The sequence below is a fragment of the Octopus bimaculoides genome, chromosome 14 (assembly GCF_046866305.1).
Source record: "Octopus bimaculoides isolate indiv1 chromosome 14, ASM4686630v1, whole genome shotgun sequence".
In the NCBI taxonomy this organism is placed as follows: domain Eukaryota; kingdom Metazoa; phylum Mollusca; class Cephalopoda; order Octopoda; family Octopodidae; genus Octopus; species Octopus bimaculoides.
In genome coordinates, this window is record NC_142941.1 from 2778258 (window position 1) to 2793330 (window position 15073).

The 15073-nt window shown below is 33.5% G+C and overlaps 2 protein-coding genes across 2 annotated transcripts in view; both read left to right on the top strand.

Annotated features, from left to right (window-relative positions):
- LOC149132578 (protocadherin Fat 4-like) overlaps nucleotides 1-15073 on the top strand; it is a 37978-nt gene that overhangs the window by 15106 nt on the left and 7799 nt on the right. The window contains exons 4-8 of the mRNA XM_089363303.1: nucleotides 1305-3681; nucleotides 5346-5499; nucleotides 5656-5759; nucleotides 7289-7296; nucleotides 8599-10975. Coding sequence (XP_089219429.1) covers nucleotides 1305-3681; nucleotides 5346-5499; nucleotides 5656-5759; nucleotides 7289-7296; nucleotides 8599-10975 — 5020 coding nt within the window. The remainder of the gene's footprint in view (nucleotides 1-1304; nucleotides 3682-5345; nucleotides 5500-5655; nucleotides 5760-7288; nucleotides 7297-8598; nucleotides 10976-15073) is intronic.
- LOC149132580 (uncharacterized) lies at nucleotides 12519-13256 on the top strand. Its single transcript, XM_089362198.1, has 2 exons — nucleotides 12519-12833; nucleotides 13002-13256. Exons 1-2 carry the CDS (start codon nucleotides 12638-12640, stop codon nucleotides 13118-13120), a joined length of 315 nt encoding a protein of 104 aa, XP_089218324.1. The 5' UTR covers nucleotides 12519-12637; the 3' UTR covers nucleotides 13121-13256.

Sequence of the window (15073 nt, forward strand, 5' to 3'; positions counted from 1 at the left end):
TTCTAAATTTATTATTCTGTCAGATTTTATTGGTTTTAATCTGTTTTGTTGCATTCATACTGAAACATTATTGTATTTGGTCTTGTTTAATGAATATCTTTTAATTAAATGTGGTCTTAATTAGATTTGCAGTGTTGCTAAAGGAGCTTTTCTGTCATTAGATATTTCTTTGAAATTTTATTGATTAAGGGAATTATATTTATTATAAAATATATTATTTCATTTAAATATAGTAATTGTAATTTTATTATCTATATGTCATTTATTCATGAAAGAGAATATATTGTATTGTATGTATAATGAATACAATCTTACCAGTATTTATGTTTCAATAGTTGTAATAAGAAAGGCAATGAGCTTGCAGATACATTAGCACTCAGGGCAAAAAAGGTTAGCGGTATTTTGTCTGTCTTTACGTTCTGAGTTCAAATTCTACCAAGGTCGTCTTTACTTTTTCTCCTTTCGGGATCAATAAAATAAGTACCAGTTGAGTACTAGGGTTGATGTCACTGACTTATCCCCTCCCCTTAAAATACTGGCCTCGTGCCAAAATTTGAATGGAATATTTACTGAAAATCTCTTTTCTTTTCTTTATTCTGGTCAATCTGTATTTTATCTTGGAGTTGTCATTACTCTAACTTAATGTGACCTCTTCATTGAAAAACCTTTTGATCATTGTTTCTCTGGTGATTTTAACTTGTCCCAAAATTTTCTATCTCAAATAAATATAAAGTGATTGTGTGAAATATATATTCACCACGACCCACAGATGTTCTGTATATTATTTTACTTGAAAACCTTTGCTTAAATTCCTCCATGACTTTTAACATTTATATGGAAACATTATTTATTATAGAGAGGAATACACACACCATTATTGTGTTTCCTTTTCTGGTGATTCTCCAGGTTTTCAATATATAATGTTGTCCCTCAGTTAAATCTGTTTTAAATAGTTTTAATGTCAGACATTGTATCATCCTTTGAAGTACTGGGGTTCTTCTCTCTGGCTGACTGGTTTCCTCATACACCAACAAAGTCAGCCTCCATTAAAAAATAATAATGAATGATAATAAGGGTTTATTAAAGATTTCACAAGTATACTATCATCATTGTCACCATCATCATCAATAATGTTGTGAATATTATTGGAATACCAAGAGGTAAAGCAGGAAGAAATAGAAACATTTTATACAATACAAAGATGTTTATTTCAATGTGGTTAATATAGTTAATAGAGTAAATATTATTGATCTAATGATGTTTTCTATGATGTGAATGGCAATGGTATACCTTTGTATTTTCAGATCAATTGACTGGTATTTAACTCAACTAATGAAGATGGTCTTAATAGCGATATGGATATTACAGTGTCTGCTTCACTGTTCTGTCTCTAAAGACATTGTTTACCATGTGAAAGAAGAAAACAGTCCTATTATCAACATAGGAGACATTACTGCTGATTCAAAGTTAAAGGACCCTGCATTATTATCATTCAGTCAGTTACAAGAGAAGGGAACACAGCTATTTAATGTGACCAACACTGGAAAGATATACACCACACAAACACTGGATGCTGAGTCCCTGTGTACTTTTGAGAAAGAATGTTTTCACACAATTAAGGTAGCAGTTCATAAAGCAGGGAAATTTATAAAGATATTAAAAATTAAAGTAATTATAGAAGACATCAATGACCACCAACCAGAGTTTCCTGTGGAAGAAATTAAACTGGAGTTTAGAGAAGCAGATGGGAAAGGTACAAAACAAGCCATCCCCAATGCCATTGACAAAGATGTTGGATTACAGAACAGATTAGTGAATTACGAATTAAAGGGAAATAACCAACAGTTTTCTTTGTCCACTTTCAAAAGAGCAGACGGAGTATCATTTCTTGAAATTATATTAGAAGGAAAGTTAGACAGAGAGACGAAAGATAGCTTTAATATAGAAGTGATTGCTAAAGATGGAGGATCTCCACCCAAACAGGGTGCCTTAATTGTACACATAACTGTGAAAGATGAAAATGATAACAGACCAATTTTCTCTGAGAAAACATACAATGTCTCTATACAAAGTAACCATCAAAGAAATAGACCAATTGTTGTAATGATGGCAGAAGACTCTGATATTGAAGAAAATGGTAAGGTTTCATATTATATCAGCCCAACAACATCAACAGATTCAAAAGATAATTTTATTATAAATGGGAAAACTGGAGAAATATTCTTAAGCAAAGAATCACAATTTGAGAAAATGAAATCATTTAAATTATATATAGAAGCCAGAGATGGTGGCAACCCTCCACTGAGTTCTATATCCACTGTTATCGTAAATGTCATCAACCAGCAGAACAATCCTCCAAATATTGATGTGAACTTTATTTCTACACAGAATCACAACACAGCCACCATTCTGGAAGATATCAAAGTTGGTAGTTTCATTGCTTATGTGATGGTCACTGACAATGATGTTGGACACAATGGACAGGTGAACTGTCATATCAAAGACGACACATTCAAACTACAATCAATGGGATCAAAGGAATATAAAATAGTTCTAAAGAAAGCAGTAGACAGAGAGACACAGGAACATTATCACTTTACTGTGTCGTGTGAAGATAAAGGATTACCTGCTCTGAAAACTGATAAAGATCTGTCAATCCAAGTGTTAGATGTGAATGATGTAGAACCACACTTTACGAAAGACACATTCAAGTTCCTTACCTATGAGAATGACAAAGCTAATTTCCCTATTGGCTTTATCAATGCTACAGACCCAGATATTGGTAAGGGAGGTGAATTGTCTTATTCTCTGAGAAATAAACAGCAATATCGTCTGCCATTCCAGATTATCAACTCTGGCTTTATTTCAACAAACCAGTCTTTAGACAGAGAACACAGAGATTTCTATGAGTTTGAGGTTTTTGTGAAAGACAATGGAACACCATCTCTGAATAACACAGTGAATGTTGAAGTGGAAGTATTGGATAGAAATGATAATGCTCCATATTTTACATTTCCTAGTGTTGACCATTTCACTCTTAATGTCCACTATCATCCGCAAAGTAAGAACGACATCACAGTTCTGAAAGCATCTGATATAGACAGTCACATGAATGCTTTTCTCAGGTATGAAATCGTTTCAGGTAACGAGAGACAGTTATTTAAACTGGACTCGTTCACTGGTGTGTTATCTTACTCTCGCACAGTTTACCAAAATGATGCCGGATCATATGAGCTTGAGTTTGTTGTGAAAGACAGTGGTACTCCAGTTCTGTCAGCAACAACTAGTGTGTCTTTGACACTGACTGTTAGTAACAAGACGTCACCAATGTTCACAGCTGTGCACCTACCAAGTGATAACACCATAGATGCCACATTGTTGATTATCATTGTAGTAGCAGCTGTGATAGTATCTATAGCTATTGTGGTTTCTATAACACTGTGTATTGTGAGATGTAACAATGTGAGAAATAGCTCCTCTGAAAGAACAGCAGAAGAGAAACAGGCATACCAATGTCGCAATGAGATGAGACAGTTGATCTATCAAGGTAACAACAGTGTATCTGTGATGTCAGGTAATCGAGGAGAGACATCAGACAGATATGGTCATTCGAGGAGCCATTACTATCCAGAAGACTGGAAGACATCGACAATGAACAGAACACTTCAGAAATCCACAAAGGTAAGCTCTATTTCCAGTAAAGATCTCCAAGTAAATAATGTACAAATTAAAAGTCTTTTAGGAGAGTGGGTTATATATCTTTAGATATACACCTAACTCTCCTACATTAAATTGGAAGAGAACTGAACGCAGAAACTCCAAACTGATCAACAACAACAAATATTTATTGTTCGGTGGAAAAGGTAAACAGCTTCCAATTGTCCGGTTTTAGAGTAGTCTGAAATGTAGATGTACTGTTCTTTGTGCTGGTGTCGTTATAGAGACAACTTGATTCAACCACACTCAAATGGGAGAGCTTGCTTAGACGTCTTGCTTGGTCGCTGTCTGCCTTGGTAAGAGACAGTCTAGTAGTGGGAACGCTTCGATGTTTAAACCCACGCATGCGTGGTTAAGGATTCAGCAATGGCGTCGGCCTTTTGGCGCCAATGTGACGTCACTACAGTCTAATTTGTTTTATCTTTGGATAAATGTAATGTTGTATGAATTACAACTGCTAAATTATCTCATTGTTCATTGTTATTGCTATAAGCTCTCAATTATTGTTCCACAAGCAGTATTGCAATGAAAGAAGATCATTTCGTAGAAAAGATCGTCCATTAAAAGGTATAATACACAATATGCATTGCATTGTAAACTACTAATTGTTTCTGAAACCATATTTCTGATGTTGGAAGACAATTGTTAACCATTTCAATCTTGATAAAGGGCATTGCTTACCTCTTTCTGCTGGATGGAGGTAGACATTCGTCTAATGTTCCATACATTGTAGTTTGTGAATAAATTGAATGCTTATTTGCTTACAGAGTACACTTTGTAGGAACAGGAAAAAATCACACAATAAAGTCTGTATATATCCTGATTGAAAGACGCCCTCTTCAATGGAAAAACTTGTAAAGTTTTACCATTGATGAATATCAACAATAGTATTTCAGCCCTTCATTTTCAGTTGGTGTATGTTCTGTCTGAACTCCAAGAACTCTTCCAAGTACTTGAGAAATTTAAGTTGACACATATTCTCAAACTGGATGATAGACCTGACTTCATGTTAGCTGCAATGCTTGCTCATGTGTTAAATATTCCAAGCAACAACTCACATTTACCACATAGTGTAGTTAGAAATCACATCTCTAATCTCAGGAGATAACTGGTTCACCATACAAATGACTGTGGACAGACAATAAAAGTGGGTTGATGTAAATGAATGTAAGATTAGCAAATAGATTCACTGTAATATTTAATAAGATATGAAAGATGCTATGTAGATACATAGCACATTTAAGAACAGTCTAACATAGCATCATTTCAACTGCAGGTCACTGGATATGTTGTTTCATATTAACAAAACGTCCACCAATAATTTTCTCTTTATGAATTTCTATTAATATTTGATTAATATTTGTTACAAAAACAATTGCGTATATTCCTTCTCATGGTGTATGTGTGATGATATTGTCATTCATTGTGGATTGTTGCAAAATGAGCTTCTAAATTATTTCATAAACAATTGTTTAATAAAGAAACATGTAAAATATATTTAGATGATATAGTGATATCATTACCTATGTGACAGTTAAGTCTGTTTCTTTTAGAATTTTGTACTAAGCATATTTTAGATTATAGAGGCATGTCATTTTATTATAACTTGATAAAATAATATTTTACAGCAGAAATACAGTCAACCCATTGAGGTGACATCTTATGGAGACAACAGACCATCTTCTAACTATCCCACTGACACACTGACCAGTCGTAAGAGTAGTGGACAGTGCTGGAGTGAGCGGTCAAGTAGACAGTATGAAGAAATACCAGCAATGTCAGGTAGGATAACAATCCATTCTCATTTAATATTACAGTAATTCATTACTAATTATTGTTGTTGAATGACATGTAATTAGTTCTGTCTGTATGTCCCTAGAGTATTTCTGATGATGGTGATTGTTTCAAACATTGCTACATTAAAACAATCTTTTGCAGGGATCTATGGTAGCCAACAGGATACACCAGTGAACCCTGAAAGACAACAGTACCAAGACAGATATGTGAAACCGCCAGAGAGACAGTTACCTTCAACACCAGATGTCATTACTAACTGACCACTGGTCATTTACTAAATATTGACCCTTTAGAATAAGATTTTCATTCACACACACATACAAATTTAAACAAATACAGAAGTTTTCTCTTTACCTTACAGTTACAATATTATATACCAACATATAATACAATACATAGACTAATAGTGAAGTGTGCAACATTTCAACCTGTATATGTACACACACACACACACACACACACACACATGCACAGAGAGAAATCTTGCACAATGTTTATCATATTGCCCAAATTTATCTAAAATTAAATTAGAATATATTTAAAATATATATCTCTATTTTTTACAACAGTGTTTTTAAAATCTAACACTTAGGAAATTATATATAAAAATGATACCAAAATAAACATGCCTGAAAATTAGAATATTCCTTCTGTATTTGTTCATACATCCTCCATTATAGGTTGGGTGTATATTTAGGTCAGACACATCTTAACTAGAATTATTCTATATTAACATCATTTGCTAGTAATATATTTACCAATATCAGTGATATTTTGTTAATATAAAATCTGTATGAAACACTGAATATATCTATCTCTGCCAGTCTCTCTCTACATCAGACATGTTGGTGTTATATGGACTTATTATGGCTGACTGTTTGTGGAGCTGATATTGTTTGGTCTCTTTCTTTCTTTCTCTCTTCTCTTTGAGGGGAACACAACATCTTGTGTGTGTGAGGCTGGAGTAAGCATCACCCATCCTCCTCTTTCTCTCTCTCTCTTACATGCATATGCACACACACACTCATTAGACATCACACATCCACAAAGGAAGACTGAGAGGAACTGCTGGTTCCCCACTGACTCACCACCAACACTATTCCATCAACATGAAGCCATTGTCACACCATAGCAGCAGTGACACAGACAACCATTAACAACAGAACATTGGGACCAAGTCACAGTTTATACAACAAAGGATTTTACTCAATGAAGGTAAGTCTATGAATGTTTGTTTTATATTATTAAGATATTTGACTGATGATTGTTGTAGAAACTTTCTTCAGCCATGTTTTAGTATAGAATATAAGAAATAGAAATTATGTCAATAGACATTTAGATATGGTCTTTACCAGTTACACGGTTTCTGTTGATTTTTTTTATATGTTCAGGATTGATATTTTGCTCTTAGGAATTGTGAAATAATATTTAATTATGGTTATTTTTCAAGTGAAATATATTTAAATCCAGTTAGTTTGCTGTCTCTTATTTGCAGACATCTTCATATATTATCAGTATTGATAATGTATAATATATAACCACAAGATGTTCTTTATTGTGTGTATTTTTAAGAAATTTGAGTGTTTCTTGTTAAGGATCTTTTGAGAGAGTCAAGTATCTTTATTATGTTTATATGTAAGAATGTGTTGTATTAATATAAAATATTAAAGTGAAACTGGGAGAATAGTTGACAAGATGGTAGTTTAGTGGTATTGTTTAACTCTTTCTAAACTTAATATTATATTAGATTTTATTGGTTTTAATGTATTTGCAGCCTTTAAGGTGAACTAGTGTCATATCGGTCTTGTTTGATGTATATATATTTTAATTACATATTGCTTTATATATTTACGTGTATGTAATCCCAGTTATATTTTCCTTCTTTCATTTGTTTTAAAAATTTCTTGTTGAAGGCAATCTGTTTCTTAAAAAAACTATATACAAATGAATTATTATTAATATATTATAGTCCAACCCATGCCAGCATGGAAAGCGAAAGATAAATGACGATGATGATAACTATTGGTAGCTTAAGAAATATAGGTACCACTGTTTCCTTTTTGCCTCTTGTCATATTGATGAGAGTATACTAAGATTGCATTAATTCACAATAATAATAATAATAATAATAATATATCTTTGATATAAATATACTACTACTAATAATAATATATCTTTGATATAAATTTACTGTAAATGTATCTTATCAATCTCTTTCATTTACATATCTCATTTGTTCAATATTTATTCATAGTACTAATACTTCTGCTTACTATATCATTAGTGAAATATCGATTTGTGTTTCTGCAGTAATTTAACTTATTTCAGTGTACAAATGATTTCCTAGAATAATTCAGCAGTCAACATGATCAAGAGAAGATAAACGTTACTTTAATTCTGGTTTAAGAAATTAGTTTTAAAAGTATTTTATATAATACTATTGTATATCAGATTGGAACAGTACTACATGACATTATTAGGTTAGTGTAGTATGGCCGAATTCAGTCATTTTAAAAGCATTTGATGAAACTACATCGAAACATGGAGACATATCTGGACCACCACCATCATCATCATCATCATCATCATCATTTAATGTCTCTCTTCAATAGTCAAATTTTGATAATTGCCAAGGTACCATCTATAGTTTTAATGATTGTGCTCCAGCATGGACACAACCATAGAGTTGAAAGTAATGAAACTGTGACAATAAATGACAGTGTAATGTAGATTATAACACTGATGTGAATCCAGATATGAATCTGCTTCATAGATTCAGCCAGCTATGCACCACCTTCTCCCAAATCAAGCCATAATATTAACTAATATTGTTATTTGTTTCTCTACTAAACTCTGACTGATCCTATTGTTCTCCTGCCTTTGACCTGCAACTTTCCAAACTGAACATCAACTGCATCAGGCCAACTCAACTTGATGCTCTGCTAAATTATGGGTGCAATCATTTCCCCACCACTGATATACTGTTCCACCTTACACACCATTCTAATTTTCTTTTAATGTCTTACATATTATATTTCTGGTTTTACCAACTATATGAAAGACACTTTTCTCTTGTAATTTCAGATCAATTAACTCGTATTTAACTCAACTAATGAAGATGGTCTTAATAGCGATATGGATATTACAGTGTCTGCTTCACTGTTCTGTCTCTAAAGACATTGTTTACCATGTGAAAGAAGAAAACAGTCCTATTATCAACATAGGAGACATTACTGCTGATTCAAAGTTAAAGGACCCTGCATTATTATCATTCAGTCAGTTACAACAGAAGGGAACACAGCTATTTAATGTGACCAACACTGGAAAGATATACACCACACAAACACTGGATGCTGAGTCCCTGTGTACTTTTGAGAAAGAATGTTTCCACACAATTAAGGTAGCAGTTCATAAAGCAGGGAAATTTATAAAGATATTAAAAATTAAGGTAATTATAGAAGACATCAATGACCACCAACCAGAGTTTCCTGTGGAAGAAATTCAATTAACATTTGAGGAAGGAGATGGAAAAGGTATGAAAAAGTCCATCCCCAATGCCATTGACAAAGACGTTGGATTACAGAACAGATTAGTGAATTACGAATTAAAGGGAAATAACCAACAGTTTTCTTTGTCTACATTTCAGATCGCAGATAGTTTGCTATCATTAGAAATTGTTTTAGAAGGAAAGTTAGACAGAGAGAAGAAAGATAGCTATAATATAGAAGTGATTGCTAAGGATGGAGGAACTCCACTGAAACAGGGTGTCTTAAATGTGCACATAACTGTGGAAGATGAAAATGATAACAGACCAATTTTCTCTGATAAAACATACAATGTCTCTATACAAAATAACCATCAAAGGAATAGACCAGTTGTTGTAATGATGGCAGAAGACTCTGATATTGGAGAAAATGGTAAAGTTTTGTATTATATCAGTTCATTAACATCTAAAGACTCAATGAACAACTTTAGGATAGAGCATCAATCTGGGGAAATATTCCAAGCCAAACATTCTAATCTAGAAAAGAAAAAATCATTTAAATTGTATATAGAAGCCAGAGATGGTGGCAACCCTCCACTGAGTTCTATATCCACTGTTATCGTAAATGTCATCAACCAGCAGAACAATCCTCCAAATATTGATGTGAACTTTATTTCTACACAGAATCACAACACAGCCACCATTCTGGAAGATATCAAAGTTGGTAGTTTCATTGCTTATGTAATGGTCACTGACAATGATGTTGGACACAATGGACAGGTGAACTGTCATATCAAAGACGACACATTCAAACTACAGTCAATGGGATCAAAGGAATATAAAATAGTTCTAAAGAAAGCTGTAGACAGAGAGACACAGGAACATTATCACTTTACTGTGTCGTGTGAAGATAAAGGATTACCTGCTCTGAACACTGATAAAGATCTGTCAATCCAAGTGTTAGATGTGAATGATGTAGAACCACACTTTACGAAAGACACATTCAAGTTCCTTACCTATGAGAATGACAAAGCTAATTTCCCTATTGGCTTTATCAATGCTACAGACCCAGATATTGGTAAGGGAGGTGAATTGTCTTATTCTCTGAGAAATAAACAGCAATATCGTCTGCCATTCCAGATTATCAACTCTGGCTTTATTTCAACAAACCAGTCTTTAGACAGAGAACACAGAGATTTCTATGAGTTTGAGGTTTTTGTGAAAGACAATGGAACACCATCTCTGAATAACACAGTGAATGTTGAAGTGGAAGTATTGGATAGAAATGATAATGCTCCATATTTTACATTTCCTAGTGTTGACCATTTCACTCTTAATGTCCACTATCATCCGCAAAGTAAGAACGACATCACAGTTCTGAAAGCATCTGATATAGACAGTCACATGAACGCTTTTCTCAGGTATGAAATCGTTTCAGGTAACGAGAGACAGTTATTTAAACTGGACTCGTTCACTGGTGTGTTATCTTACTCTCGCACAGTTTACCAAAATGATGCCGGATCATATGAGCTTGAGTTTGTTGTGAAAGACAGTGGTACTCCAGTTCTGTCAGCAACAACTAGTGTGTCTTTGACACTGACTGTTAGTAACAAGACGTCACCAATGTTCACAGCTGTGCACCTACCAAGTGATAACACAATAGATGCCACATTGTTGATTATCATTGTAGTAGCAGCTGTGATAGTATCTATAGCTATTGTGGTTTCTATAACACTGTGTATTGTGAGATGTAACAATGTGAGAAATAGCTCATCTGAAAGAACAGCAGAAGAGAAACAGGCATACCAATGTCGCAATGAGATGAGACAGTTGATATATCAAGGTAACAACAGTGTACCTGTGATGTCAGGTAATCGAGGAGAGACATCAGACAGATATGGTCATTCAAGGAGCCATTACTATCCAGATGACTGGAAGATGTCTACAATGAACAGAACACTTCAGAAATCTACACGGGTAAGTATTATTTGAAATATATATGTTGTAAGTTTTCCTTCACATTTCTAATAATTTTGCTGCTATAAATATTACTTGGTGACATATATCTTATAAAATTTCCTTCCAGAATTGTGTATCATATGTTTAGTATGTGATTTACTTGAAGACACTTTGTATAACTCAACACCATAGGCAGTAAATTGGTCAGAATGTGACCATAGATATATAGATAGGCAGTAGATTGGTGCAGTAGGTAATATGTATCTCTTAAATGACTTGTGTCAATTAGTTACACCTGTTTATGTTAAAGCATGACTTACTTTATTTGTTAGTGGATGACATAAGCATCCTAGAATTGCCAAATATTAGTAAGGACTACTTTGCCTTTTATCAATCTTTGAGGGCCTGAAAATGCTTATAGGTACTGGATCTTTCTCTCTGAAATATGTTCAGATACTGATGTTCATACATGCAACTGTCCCCTATTGTAGAAGTTGTGGTCTTGTCCCTATGTTTTATATATATATATATATATATATATATATATATATATATATATATATATATATATATATATATATATATATATATATATATATAATGCAGCACTAGTAAATGTTTCATAAATATTCAATAATCTTTCGTGGACAATCAGAAAGCTGCACTTGGAATATTCTTAAAAGTGGTTTGCCAATATTTATATCTAAAGTGAAATTTCTACTATAAATTTGAAATGGTGGAATGATTTTTGAAATTTGTGTAATTCTATGAAGTGTTGTTGGCTGCCCCGAGGATTCTGGGCCTTGCAGAGACAATAAGAATAAAGAACAAATAAAGGGTGTCATGTGATATGTAGTTCTGAAGGAGGCTCACCCATAATTTGGGTGCATTACCTGTGTATTTATTACATATGTATGCACAAAAAGGCCCATCCATATTGCGCATGTCACCCCTTTCATCTTACCTGCTGTAATCCTCTCCTGATACTGTTCCATGTTTTTCTCTCTACCATTCAGAGTGTTCTCTGCACCCATATGTAACAATGATCGTTCTTTCTCCTGTTATTCTTGTCCCTTCACAAACCACCAGATTACGTATGATTTCTGCTCTCGCCTCTCCTGGAACACCCTTCAACTTTACCCAACCTTTACAGATGTTGGATTCCTCCACTTACCGTCTCCCATTTCTTTCAAACTCCCACCCCTTCATGCTTGACCCACTTCTATTCATCTTATACTCTGAAGTACCTCATTACCTACCACTAATTACCTCTTCTCATGATTCATTCCCACTCTCATCACTCTGTTAGTAACCAAGTAGCTCCTTTACAACGAGAACCTTCTCTGTCCCACATTCTCTCATACCTTAACCCTTATCTCCTGCCATAAAGGCCTCGTCCTTGGGTTTCCCAATCTCATAAGCCAAATACTAAACTTGCTAGTGCCAATGGCACTAAAAACACACCCTGTGCATGGTGTAAAGCCATCGAAAAGCTGACAAAGCTGAAAGTGGAGTTTGATGCAGACTTTTGCCCCATCAGATCATGTTAAACCATTCAAACCATGGCAATCTGGAACATGGACATTAATTGATGATGAAGATGGTTATTATGATGTACTGCAGCTTTCTATAGATTCAACAACATTATAACGAGTTATTCATTAGCAGTGTCAGTCATGAATGATATCTTTAAGGGTTTCTGGTTGCTGTTGTATCTTACAGCAGAAATACAGTCAACCCATTGAGGTGACATCTTATGGAGACACCAGACCATCTTCTAACTATCCCACTGACACATTGACCAGTCGTAAGAGTAGTGGACAGTGCTGGAGTGAGCGGTCAAGTAGACAGTATGAAGAAATACCAGCAATGTCAGGTAAGATAACAATCCCTTCTCATTTAATATTACAGTAATTCATTACTAATTATTGTACTAATTATTGTTGTAGACTGAGATGTAATTAGTTCTGTCTGTATGTCCCTAGAGTATTTCTGATGATGGTGATTGTTTCAAACATTGCTACATTAAAACAATCTTTTGCAGGGATCTATGGTAGCCAACAGGATACACCAGTGAACCCTGAAAGACAACAGTACCAAGACAGATATGTGAAACCTCCAGAGAGACAGTTACCTTCAACACCAGATGTCATTACTAACTGACCACTGGTCACTTACTAAATATTGATCCCTTACAATACTATTTCAAATATGAACCTCTATCCACACACTCATACAAGTTTTAAAAAATACAGACATTTTATCTTTGCCTCACAATTACAATATTATATATCAGCATATTATACAATACATAGACATTAACTGGAAGTCAGAAAGATTTTGACTTGTATACATAAATACACACACACACACACACACAGACAGGAATTTTGCATAGCCCTTATGAAATTTCCCAAATATCTCTAGAATTAAATTAGAATAGATTTAAAATATATATCTCTATTTTTTACAACAGTGTTTTTAAAATCTAACACTTAGGAAATTATATTTAAAAATGATACCAAAATAAACATGCCTGAAAATTAGAATATTCCTTCTGTATTTGTTCATACATCCTCCATTATAGGTTGGGTGTATATTTAGGTCAGACACATCTTAACTAGAATTATTCTATATTAACATCATTTGCTAGTAATATATTTACCAATATCAGTGATATTTTGTAAATATAAAATCTGTATGAAACACTGAATATATCTATCTCTGCCAGTCTCTCTCTACATCAGACATGTTGGTGTTATATGGACTTATTATGGCTGACTGTTTGTGGAGCTGATATTGTTTGGTCTCTTTCTTTCTTTCTCTCTTTTCTTTTTGAGGGAAACACAACATCTTGTGTGTGTGAGGCTGGAGTAAGCATCACCCATCCTCCTCTTTCTCTCTCTCTCTTACAAGCATATGCACACACACACTCATTAAACATCACACATTCACAAAGGAAGACTGAGAGGAACTGCTGGTTCCCCACTGACTCACCACCAACACTATTCCATCAACATGAAGCCATTGTCACACCATAGCAGCAGTGACACAGACAACCATTAACAACAGAACATTGGGACCAAGTCACAGTTTATACAACAAAGGATTTTACACAATGAAGGTAAGTCTATGAATGTTTGTTTTATATTATTAAGATATTTGACTGATGATTGTTGTAGAAACTTTCTTCAGCCATGTTTTAGTATAGAATATAAGAAATAGAAATTATGTCAATAGACATTTAGATATGGTCTTTACCAGTTACACGGTTTCTGTTGATTTTTTTTATATGTTCAGGATTGATATTTTGCTCTTAGGAATTGTGAAATAATATTTAATTATGGTTATTTTTCAAGTGAAATATATTTAAATCCAGTTAGTTTGCTGTCTCTTATTTGCAGACATCTTCATATATTATCAGTATTGATAATGTATAATATATAACCACAAGATGTTCTTTATTGTGTGTATTTTTAAGAAATTTGAGTGTTTCTTGTTAAGGATCTTTTGAGAGAGTCAAGTATCTTTATTATGTTTATATGTAAGAATGTGTTGTATTAATATAAAATATTAAAGTGAAACTGGGAGAATAGTTGACAAGATGGTGGTTTAGTGTCAATATATAAATAATGAATATTGTGTTGTGGTATTGTTTAACTCTTTCTAAATTCAGATTTTATTGGTTTTAATCTGTTTTGTTGCATTCATACTGAAACATTGTTGTATTTGGTCTTGTTTAATGAATATGTTTCTATTAAATGTGGTCTTAATTAGATTTGCAGTGTTGCTAAAGGAGCTTTTGCGTCATTAGATATTTCTTTGAAAAACAAAAATGAATATGATTTTATTGACCAAGAGAGTTGTGTAAAAATTAACACTTCCTTTCCTTTGTTTACTTCAAAGGCATACACATGCCTATTGCATCTATACACCTTTAAACACAACATTTAGCATTAACCACTACAGTTGTATTTATTGTATAATATATCATACATTTGAAATATATATTTTTTTATTATTTGTCATTTCTACATATGAGATATTACATAGTGTTTTATATAAAGCAAATACAACCTCGTTAATTTTTCAGCAATCTGGCTGAATCATAAGCAT

Bases quoted from the DNA above. Each gene is read 5' to 3' on its own strand.
- LOC149132580 (XM_089362198.1), top strand. From the start codon at position 12,638: ATGATATCTTTAAGGGTTTCTGGTTGCTGTTGTATCTTACAGCAGAAA. The intron at 12,834-13,001 runs GTAAGATAACAA...AATCTTTTGCAG, and splicing joins AGAAATACCAGCAATGTCAG to GGATCTATGGTAGCCAACAG.